The sequence below is a fragment of the Sinocyclocheilus grahami genome, unplaced genomic scaffold, assembly GCF_001515645.1.
Source record: "Sinocyclocheilus grahami isolate Dianchi unplaced genomic scaffold, SAMN03320097.WGS_v1.1 scaffold54.1, whole genome shotgun sequence".
Taxonomy (NCBI): domain Eukaryota; kingdom Metazoa; phylum Chordata; class Actinopteri; order Cypriniformes; family Cyprinidae; genus Sinocyclocheilus; species Sinocyclocheilus grahami.
The window spans coordinates 1,199,564-1,210,759 of NW_015505233.1; the positions used below are offsets into that span (position 1 = coordinate 1,199,564).

The following is an 11,196-nucleotide window of genomic DNA, read 5'->3' on the forward strand; positions in this document are numbered from 1 at the left end:
GTGGTATTAAAAAGGTCTTAAAAAGTCTTAAATTGAACTTGTTCAAGTCTGCAGAAACCCTGAATGAATGAATGAAATATTTCATATTAATTTCTGCCTTTAGTACTCTGTTTTGCAAGTCTTCAACTCAATATCTTAATCAGCAATTAAATTCACAGTGGTCTTTAAGTTTAACTTAACTTTTTTAAGAAACTTTATAAGTTTCTGATTTTTGTGGAGTGAATATTTTTATACTGTTCTGATATTAGTCTCATTTCTTGTGGTTGTAAGGAGCAAAAGTAAATGTATTTGTATTTAGTTTGACCTTTTTGCTTGTTTTTAGGTACGCTGTTTTTTTTTTTCTCATTTAGGGAAAAAGTGAATCAGAACTGGTAGATCCTTACATTAGTAATGGCTGTACTCAGGTGTAAGGTTAGTGAAAAAATCTCAAAGTTGAAAGTTAGAGATGTTTCAGTTGCTAGGCGACTAGTATGCTAATGAAGATGTTCATCTCAAGCTGTGTCTGAGCTGTGCTGAGATATGTTTTAATCACTCTCAACGGGAAAAAAGAGGGGGAAAAAAATCAAACACATTCTGACGGAACACTGTAATTAATGGATCCGTAAAGAAATAGAGAGGTTCCATTACTTCTCACACTAAATTATCCTGAATTGTCAGGGCAGATACCTGAAGTCTGACAGCCCTGCGGAGATTAGCAAATGTGAAGTGGCAGTGCTGTGTTTATTCGCTTTGGCATACGGCCTCTCGACGCTCGGAGATGCCACGCACCGTAGAGCGCTCCTTCATCAGGAGAGGTCCAGAGCCAAAACAGCCTAGTCAACCCGCAGTCTTTTAAATACACCATGTAGACAAATGTGCTCAAAGCCCCGTGCCACCTCTGTTTGTTCTAATTCTCAATTAGTTAATATACTCTAAGAAGATTAAGAAGGGGGAGATGACAGAGCCAATGTCTGCACATTCTGAATCTACAGGGAGGCAGAAAGTGGATAGAGGGCTAAATTCAAGATTAGACTGCTCTTGATTAGATTTGTGAAGCTCACAGTGAGCGCTGAGCGAGACAGTGAGACGGAGAAGGAAAGAGAGGTTCCATTACTTCTCACACTAAATTATCCTCAATTGTCAGGGCAGATACCTGAAGTCTGACAGCCCTGTGGAGATTAGCAAATGTGAAGTGGCAGTGCTGTGTTTATTCGCTTTGGCACACGGCCTCTCGACGCTCGGAGATGCCACGCACCGTAGAGCGCTCCTTCATCAGGAGAGGTCCAGAGCCAAAACAGCCTCGTCAACCCGCAGTCTTTTAAATACACCATGTAGACAAATGTGCTCAAAGCCCCGTGCCACCTCTGTTTGTTCTAATTCTCAATTAGTTAATATACTCTAAGAAGATTAAGAAGGGGGAGATGACAGAGCCAATGTCTGCACATTCTGAATCTACAGGGAGGCAGAAAGTGGATAGAGGGCTAAATTCAAGATTAGACTGCTCTTGATTAGATTTGTGAAGCTCACAGTGAGCGCTGAGCGAGACAGTGAGACGGAGAAGGAATCGTACACAAGCAGAAGCAATCCTGAGGTCTGATTCTTGCAGCCAGCAGAGTAACTTGCTTTTTTCCCCTGTTCATCACAGGCATATTCGAATGTCTATTTTCAGGCATTTTATAAAACCAGTAATACAAAAATAATAAAAATAATAATAAACATCCTATTTTCCTGCCTGAGTGACAGCACAGAGTGCTGACATGGTTTTCCTTATCGCTCAGTTCATTTGTGCCAAAACAAAAGAAGGTCTCACCAGTCGGGGATGTGTAATTCAGCTGAAGAGTTCCCGCTGTGTAGCTGTGTACTGAAGTCTGCAGCACCATCACCTGAGCCGGCCTGTCATCTCACCACCACAAACTAATGATTAAAGCTACGAGGGCTCAATTTGAAAGAGGATGTAATGACTATGTTGCTGCATAGTCACGTCTCAACATTGCATAAGCCTCCATGTTTTGTTTACTCGGTCAAATGCTGTTTGCTGGTTCCTGGGGCAGAAGTATTGTAGTTCCCATACAAAAACATGCCATCGTACCCAAAGTTTACTACTCATTTGTTGAAGGTTTACTAGTTTTAGATTTTTTTTCTTTTTTATTATTCTATTGGATTTTTTTCATTTATTAATTTATTGCAGTTTTGATTAGCTTTAACTGTTACTGTAGCTCCTTCAGCTGACAAATCACATGGTAAAACCCTGTAGAAAAGTTGTTTTGAAATTCGTCTTATTATAATACTTGAAGGAAGAGTTTTCCCCAAAATAAAAATTTGCTGAAAATTTACTCACCCTCAGGCCATCTTAGATGTAGATGAGTTTGTTTCTTCATCAAATCAGATTTGGTGAAATTTTCCTCAGTGGATCCTCTGCAGTGAATGGGTGCCGTCAGAATGAGAGTCCAAACAGCTGATAAAAACATCACAATAATCCACACCACTCCAGTCCATCAATTAATGTATTTTGAAGTGAAAGTCTACGTGTTTGTAAGAAACAAATCCATCAAGACGTTTTTAAAGTCAAATGTCTCGTCTGAATCAGGAGTGAAATATGCACAGATATAAATATAAAGGTGGATTTTAATGTGAAAGGACAGCAGGGGATTTTTCACTTGAGGAAATTTTTGGATTTAGGATTGATGGACTGGAGTCGTGTTGATTACTTGTGGATTATTGTTCTCTCATTCTGACGGCACCCATTCACTGCAGAGGATCCACTGGTGAGCAAGTGATGTAATGCTACATTTTTCCAGATCTGTACTGATGTAGAAACAAAATAATTTACATCTTGGTTGACCTGAGAGTGAGTAGATATTCAGCATCATTATTATGTGATATTTTCCATTAAAACAGCCATGTATAATCAGACAGACATCTTTTGGAAATTGCGTTGCGACTGTTTTTTAAGCATTTTATTTGAAAACATGTAGCTTTGCTCCTCTCTAGCTGCATCAGTTAATGTTATTAATGTAAATCTGTGATGACATGATCTCATAACTTGATAACTTGAACTGTGATCCTGTATTAATTTATGATTTTACAGTATCAACTATCAACATTAAAATTGGCAGAAGCTACAGTCACCATGGTAATTCTTTGTGGATATGCGCTTTCTCTGTCTTTTGGCACGGTTTATCTCTTAAAATATCTTTCATGCCATTTCGCTGTCTGTTTTTCAGGATTGCAGTCCATCTGTCAGTTGTACATCATCTGTCTGTGTCACTTTCTCATCATTCTCTCCACTTTGTTTTCTTTACAGTATGTCCAGTCCTCCAATTTGGCCAGGAAGTCCCTTTTACAGAAAAAACAAGGGAGTCCTGCTACAAGGTAGAGTAACGTGTCTTACCGTATTTACACGCTTTGAACCATTTTGTCCTTAATGTGTCGGTGGTTCCACTGACAAGTGCTTTTTATTTATTTTACCCGCATCAGTTCTACTACAAGAAGGGATCTTGGTTTATTTGCATGCTCTTTAGATGAGCCTTTCCATCAACAAAAGGCTCATATTCATGTACCTGGCTAGCTCCTAAAGGAATTAGCTGGGTGGGTGTTTATTTGGTTTGTTTGCCCTGGTTTAAAAAGAGCTGCTTCAAATCTGAGACTGTTTTTCTTCACTTCTTTTCAATGTGGTATTTGGATCCTGCAAGCCTTTCAGTTGTTTCCTCTCTCTTGTCTCATTCTGTAATCCTGAGAAATTTTTCCCTCAGTTCTGACGTGCAAGTCCTATTGTTGAACAAATTTGTTGAAGTGTAAAGTATTCAAAGAAAGCTAAATGGATCAAATGAGACAAATGATTGACTGATGATTGTTAATGTCCTGGCCTAAATTTTGTTCTTTAACCCTTTATGGTATGGTGCATCCATATGACTTGCATTTACTCTCTTTTTACAGAGAAGGATATAACGTAATATATTGGAAATAAAAATTAAAATGCTTAAAGTAACAGATAATATGGTGCTTTAGTATGGAAGAGTTCCAATTATTGAAATATAACATTTCATTCAGAAAGAAATTATTTTGAAGATTGATTTTTTTTTTCTTAAAATAAAAGTATTTTTCATATGGCAACATTATGCTTTCTTAAATTTTCCTCTTTTGAATGAATGGTATTTAATGGTAATATTGTGAAATATTATTACAATTTAAAATAACTGTTTTCTATTTTAATATAATTTTAAAATGTATGTCTTTGATGTAGATCATGATGTAAATATTTTTAATGTGCTGATTTGAAAGTGAAAGTGAAAGTGATGTGACATGTGGCCAAGTATGGTGACCCATACTCGGAATTAGTGCTCTGCATTTATCCCATCCAAAGTGCACACACACAGCAGTGAACACACACTAACCGTGAACAAACCCGGAGCAGTGGGCAGCCATTTATGCTGCGGCGCCCGGGGAGCAGTTGGGGGTTCGGTGCCTTGCTCAAGGGCACCTCAGTCATGGTATTGAAGGTGGAAGAGAGCGCTGTACATTCACTCCCCCCACCTACAATCCCTGCTGGTACGAGACTCGAACCCACAACCTTTGGGTTATGAATCCGACTCTCTAACCATTAGGCCACGACTTTGCCGAAGAAACATTTCTTATTTTTATTAATATTGAATTCAGTTTTCCTGCTAATATTTTTGTGGAAACATTTTTAAGTTTTCTTTTATTGATAGAAATAAAAATATTTTGTGACAATACAAACGTCTTTATGGTCACTTTTGATTAATTGAATGTGTCCTTGTTGTGTAAAATGATTACTATATATATTTTTTAAAGTTATATTTATGGTCTTTTTATGCCTTTATTGTGAGAGGACAGTAGAGAGCTGACAGGAAAGCACTGGGAGGAGAGAAGGGAGCAGGATTGGCAAAGGACCTCGAGGCGGGATTCGAACTTGGGTCGCCGTGAGCACAGTTGCGCTATATGTTGACACACCATACAGGGTTAACGCTTGTTGCCTGCCTAAAAACAAATTGTTTTGTACACAGAACCCTTTTAAAGTTGAATCTACGATAGCAAACCTTTTAAAACTAGACTTTGTGGCTGTTTCCTTGCTCATTTTAATAATGGCTGCAATGAAATGCCTTATTACACTCATTAGCCTCAGCAGGCAGAGGATTGGATGGGTCCTCAGTATCTTGGTCCCAGCACTTGCAGAGTAAATGTCACGATAACAGTTACAGTGTTTTTAGTTTATTTAGTCAATGCAAAGTAGCAGTAAGCAATGCTTTAAAGATAATAGACTTTCTATTTGTTGCATGTGAATTTTGCTGCTTTTTATTGATAGAGATGGTGGGTAGAGGACAGGAAGTTATGCATGGGATCACATGCCTGGTTCAGGTGCGCAAAGCACAGTTTGGTCGCAGTGAATCAATCCACCTCTTAACAGTTTAAGAGCAATGCCTACTGTGGTCCAATCATACAATCGGTTGACTTATCGACATGCCCGGAAGTGGTTTTTAGACACCTAAATTAATTTGCATTCAGTGCACCTAAGATGTGATCTATATTTAATTTGACTGGAAATTAATTGACCAATGGCTTGGATTGTGTCACTTGATATACTTGATATTCATGTCCTGAAAATGTCCTTCTTTAAATCTCTCCTCCTTAGTATGTGCTGGATTCCCTCCACATACTCACGCATTTGAATCACAGTAATCAGAGATTTAATTAACCTGGTGGCATTTAAAGCGGCACACTAATGGAAGTGCGGTGTGAGAGCTGCTATTATAAATATGTTTTCCATCCGAGGTGCGAGTGTGAAAAGCCCAGCAGACATCCACCTCCAACAGCACCACAGCAGAGCAACTTTAGCTGCTTATTCACAGCCTGAACATTATTTAGCTTTTTTACATAAACCCCTGCACCATAATGAGTATCTGATGTGCGAATGATTGCCTATAGTTATATATATTCGGTTACATATCATCACCTTCTTAAACATGCTTATATGACAGAGAAAATCACAACACACCCTCTCGAAGAGCGGCTTTTGAGCGCTGCATCGAGGTGCCGTGCAGGCAGCGACTTGTTCGCAATAATTGGCAGTTAGCTGTGTGTTTTGTAAACTCTTTTGTGGCTGTGATATTATCTGACGCATGGGGAGGCGACAGCGATACACCTGCAACGGCTGCCACATTTGTAGGAGGGACATCTGCTGAGCTTAGAAGTGCTAGCGCACACTAACGCACATTCGCATGTACTGCGCCCTTCACCATCCTTCTTTCTCAGATATGCCATTAAACATTAAAGTGAAGTTTTCTTCTGCTTGTCAAGGCCCTGTCTGTTGCATAGCTATTGAAACATCAGTTAGATCTAAGATGCTAGCTTGATATAATTAGCCATTTTGGAGGAAGTTTTTAAAAGGCAAAAAGTTAAATAATCCTTTTTAAGAGAAAGATGGATTTGGAATGGGTTCAACAAAGGCAGGAGAAGAAAGTGCAAGCCGGCTTCATTTCAGAGATAACAATTTTCAAGGAGATTTTGCTTTTTGGTTTTGTAACAAATACTGAACGAGCATTGAAATGAATTGCTCTCAGTTTGTCTGCTAGCATTGGTGTCTTGCTAAATAGTTGAAATGTCTCTGAGGATCCTGGGAGTGACACTCAAGACTGTGTTTGGAGATGATGAGGGAGTGATTGACGGAACGTGATTGACTTGTATCCTCAGATATCATTTGAAACTTCATCTCATCACTCTAAAGTACAAAGAGACTAAAATATTTAGATTTTTGTGTTCTTATACTCTCTGAGATGAAGATTTGCAGTGTCTAGATGGACTAGCTGCAGGTCTTTTGACTATATGACTTTTATTGGTGACAGGTCGATCACTGGCACATTGTCAGTCATGGCAGCTCAGAGGTCATTTAGTTTCAAAATGGCTTTCTTTGAAGTCTACTAGAAACTTCATAACATGTCATAAATTGTAAGCGAGTGTGAACACAGACTGGGGGCATGTGTAGCCTAGTCGGTAAAGTCAACTGGAATTTCAATTTGCATCCCATTTTAAGTCCATAATGTAATGTATTTCTGGGTGAAACAGTATATTCCGTGTATGACCTTCAGGAATTGATCGTATTTTTACATAGGAAGTATGCTAAAACAATAGCCACCCAAATAAATAAATAAACAGACATGAAATACTGATTTGTTATGTGAGAAGGAAATGGAATCAGAATAGTTCATTTTAATTTATTATCATTTTATATTTTACAAATGTATTTATTTGCATTTATTTAATCAAAAAGTTAAAAACAACAATATTGTCAAATTGTATTATTAGATTTTTTTTCTATTTCTTCAGAAATCATTTTAATATGCTGCTTTGGACTCAAGAAACAATTCTTGTTACAAATGTTGAAAAGATTTGTATTGCTTTTTTTGTGTAAATTTATTTCAGGATTTTTTGATAAATAGAAACTTTATAGCATTTATATGAAGTTATAATGGTATTAATGTGAAATCAACTCACCCCAAACTTTTGAATAATACTGCAAGTATGCATTTATGTATTTTATTTTATTAAAAAGTTTAAATATAATTTTGCTCTCTTCAAGTGCATGTAGTAGTATTCTTTCTTGAGATCTTGTTATAGCAAAAGCTTGTGGTAAATTAGTGTTTCAGATCCTGATCCTGCACACTGTTGGTGTGTATTAGCACTGTGACAAGCGGTCCATATCCAGCCCTCTTATTGGATTTTAACAGGCTTTTTACTGACGGAAAAGACAAGCACAGAACCGCACAAAGACCAAAAAGTTCTAAGAACTATTTAATAAGGGATTACCAGCGAGATTTACTCCTTCAGTTTCACTGCAAAACTGATCATTGCTTTCTCTCTCTCCCCCTTTCTTTCTTTCTGTCTCTCTCTCTATTTTCTCACACTCTCTCACAGCTAAGCACCTCTCACCTCTTGCCCAGTTACCAGTAGGTCGGGATTGATTTGGTGATTGTGGAAGCCCTTTTGACACTCCATGAAAAACGATCCAAATAAACCCCCCCCCTTTCCTCTTTTTTGCTCTTTCCTGCGTTTTTCCCCAGCCTCTTCATGTTGAGTAGCGCATCTGAAGTTCAAAGCCTGTAGAAAGCTGTGGCTGTGTTTAGAAATGCTGTAGAACACAAAGTCTGCTTCTGTTGCTAAATTGGTGAAAGGAGGCTCAGTGATTTATAACTTTTTTACATATTTGTGGAAATCCCTCATAATGCTATGTGTTTGCTATGGGGTCATTCCGTGTCAAATCAACCAAATTTCAAAAGCTATGAATAGACTACTGAGAGAAAGGTAACGTGCCTCAACTTGACCATTTCAGTGTTTTTTAGCACTTGGACAGGTATGTTCTGTGCATATTGTTTTGATAGAGGGAAACAAGATGCATTCCTAGTTTTAACATTACTTATTCTTCAGACATTCTGCTTTAAATACAGTAAATATCTGCTGTATACAAAGTGACCAACATTTGGTTTTCAACCCCTAAAAATAGGTAATATTCAACAATCTGAAAATGGAGCCTCATTGAGATCCCCATTTCTCTGGGACAGAATGATGTAGGGTCTTAAAAATGAAGATCCCAAAAGAAAAGTTTATTAAGAACTAGAATCTAAAATCATATTGCAATATCTTTAATACTTCTTGAGTTATAGGCATGCAAACTTTGGAAAAATAATATTTATGGCACTCAGACAGGTACAGTATGTTCAATGCAGTTGTTTTGACAGAAGGAAACGAGATACATCTCTAGTTTCAACATTATTTGTTCTTCAGACATTACTCTTTAAAAGAAAATAACTATCATATTTTTGCAAATTGACCCACATTTGGTTTGTGACCACTGAATATGTGTACATTTTAACTATTTACTCCTGGAGCCATATTGAAATTCCAATATCTCTGGAACCGAACAATATAGGGCCTTAAAAATGGAGATGCCAAAAGGAAAGTTTGTTAAGACCCGATATCTAAAAGGGCATTAAGATATATTTAATACTTCTTGAGTTACAGGCATGCAGACCTTGGAGAAAAAAACTTGAAAGTGCTGTTTCCCCATTTTTGAATGATCACCATTGCAACAAAATGCAACAAAGATCGCTAAAGTCAACAGATTTTACTAACAGACCTACCAATCTCTTTGTAAAAATAACATTATGATGCTGCCATCTTTCTGAAGTCATTTTTACCCCCTTGTAATTTGGCTTTGAATCTCAGGTGAAAATTGCTATTTTGACCCCCTCTACAAAATAATGGATTACTCAGTAAATATTCATCCATGACATTTAATATTTTGGCTTTCATCACTATACATGTCTGTCTTTCTTCAGAAAAAATATTAGCAAAATCAAATATTTGAGCCGGGGACCTCTGGTTGAGTTGACACGGAATGACCCTATGGTGTTTCTAGGGTGCTTTGTGTAGCTGCTGTGTGGTTTCTATCATGGTTCTGGAAGGTTACTGAGTGGTTTCTTCATCAAGTTGCATGATTTGCTCATTGAGGTGCACATATTTACTATGAAGAGGTCAGTGTTTTTTATGAGGCATGACAGTAACAATAAAGAGGAAGGAAGTCTTGTTGAGTAGATTTTCCGGCTACTTCTGTGTGTGCTTTTCCCCTCTCTGTGACTCAGTGTGATCTATGAGTTGTTATAGTAAATTTCGCTTCATATTTGCACTGAATCATTCCGGACCAATAGGATAAGGACACAAAACATCCTTGATGTGCTGTGACATATGCATTGGAAGTGCATGCATATTCTCCGGTCACGTCCAGTTTAAAAGTGGCAAAGAAATGCAGAAAAATGTTCACAACTGAACAGTGCACAAACCAAAATTGTAAAAACTCTTCCCACAAGCTGACTATATTCATCATGTAGACAACACGTTAAAACTAACTTTTGTTTTTGAATTCTGAAGAATTACACCGAGACACATCTCTCAGCTGCAACAGTTTGAAATGCATGGGCTAAGTCACTCGCTTGCTGAGAAGAAAGGCTGTCAGCATTGGACGGAGCTGTGGAACTCTTTCAGTAATGCTTTTCAGACCTTATTATTCTCAACGCCTGCAAGTGTGCGCTGGAACGAGAACGCTGTCTCCTGCCTGCCTTGCTGTCTTGCACGTTTCCTCTTTTATCTCCTCTTTGTTCTACAAGAGTTGTATCAAAATGGACTTGACAAAACTGAGTCGTGTTTTGAATATGTAGTCACGTCTAGTTTGTTGTATGAGAATGTGTGTACAGGTGCATCTCAATAAATTAGAATGTCATGGAAAAGTTCATTTATTTCATTTATTGCATTTTGTGAAACTCGTGTATTAAATAAATTAAATGCACACAGACTGAAGTAGTTTAAGTCTTTGGTTCTTTTAATTGTGATGATTTTGGCTCACATTTAACAACAACCCACCAATTCACTATCTCAACAAATTAGAATACTTCATAAGACCAATAAAAAAATTTTTTTTAGTGAATTGATGGCCCTCTGGAAAGTATGTTTATTTACTGTACATGTACTCAATACTTGGTAGGGGCTCCTGTACTTTCATGTCAGTGTGTGTCTGTTTGTGCGCTTTCCGTCCTTTCATCCTTGTTTAGCGTTCCCTTACTGTAATGTTATTAGGGTTATCGTAACCTAATTTGATAAATATGACATCACAGCCATATGCACATTAAAGTAATAATCCAGGTTCAATACAAGTTACGCTCGATTGAAATTTTTTAATTATTGTTAAAAAAAATTTTTTTGCATTTCAACTCACCTCTAATTATCTTCACGGGAGTAAATTACATTTTAAAATGTTAAATTAGAAAACAGTAATTTTAAATTGTAATAAGATTTACTGTTTTCACTGTATTTTTATTAAATAAATTGCAGAATTATTTATTTATTTGTATTATTATTTTTTGTTTAAGAAAAGGAAGGACAAGTGGAGACAACAAATGCTGTTGATTGAGCTCAACTTGTACTGAACCCAGAACATTAATTTAAAATATGACTGCCTATATCAAACAACACTATTTTTAAAGTGTAACCTAAATGCATTTTGTGGGCTAACAGACCAAGATAATGCAAATGTAGCTTGGCTTAATCAACATTTTAACCCGCAAACCAAATTGTTATATCAGAACACATGGCTACTTTTAAAAATCTCTCAAATGCATGTTTACAGTAGAAAACATACCCCCCCCCCCCCCC

The 11,196-nt window shown here is 37.2% G+C and overlaps 1 protein-coding gene across 4 annotated transcripts in view; it reads left to right on the plus strand.

Annotated features, from left to right (window-relative positions):
* The window catches only part of LOC107583483 (forkhead box protein N3-like), a 116,572-nt gene that overhangs the window by 85,022 nt on the left and 20,354 nt on the right, over nucleotides 1-11,196 (plus strand). For all 4 annotated transcript variants that reach the window (XM_016269692.1, XM_016269691.1, XM_016269694.1 and 1 more), the window contains exon 4: nucleotides 3,284-3,351. In XM_016269692.1, the coding sequence (XP_016125178.1) occupies nucleotides 3,284-3,351 (68 nt within the window). The remainder of the gene's footprint in view (nucleotides 1-3,283; nucleotides 3,352-11,196) is intronic.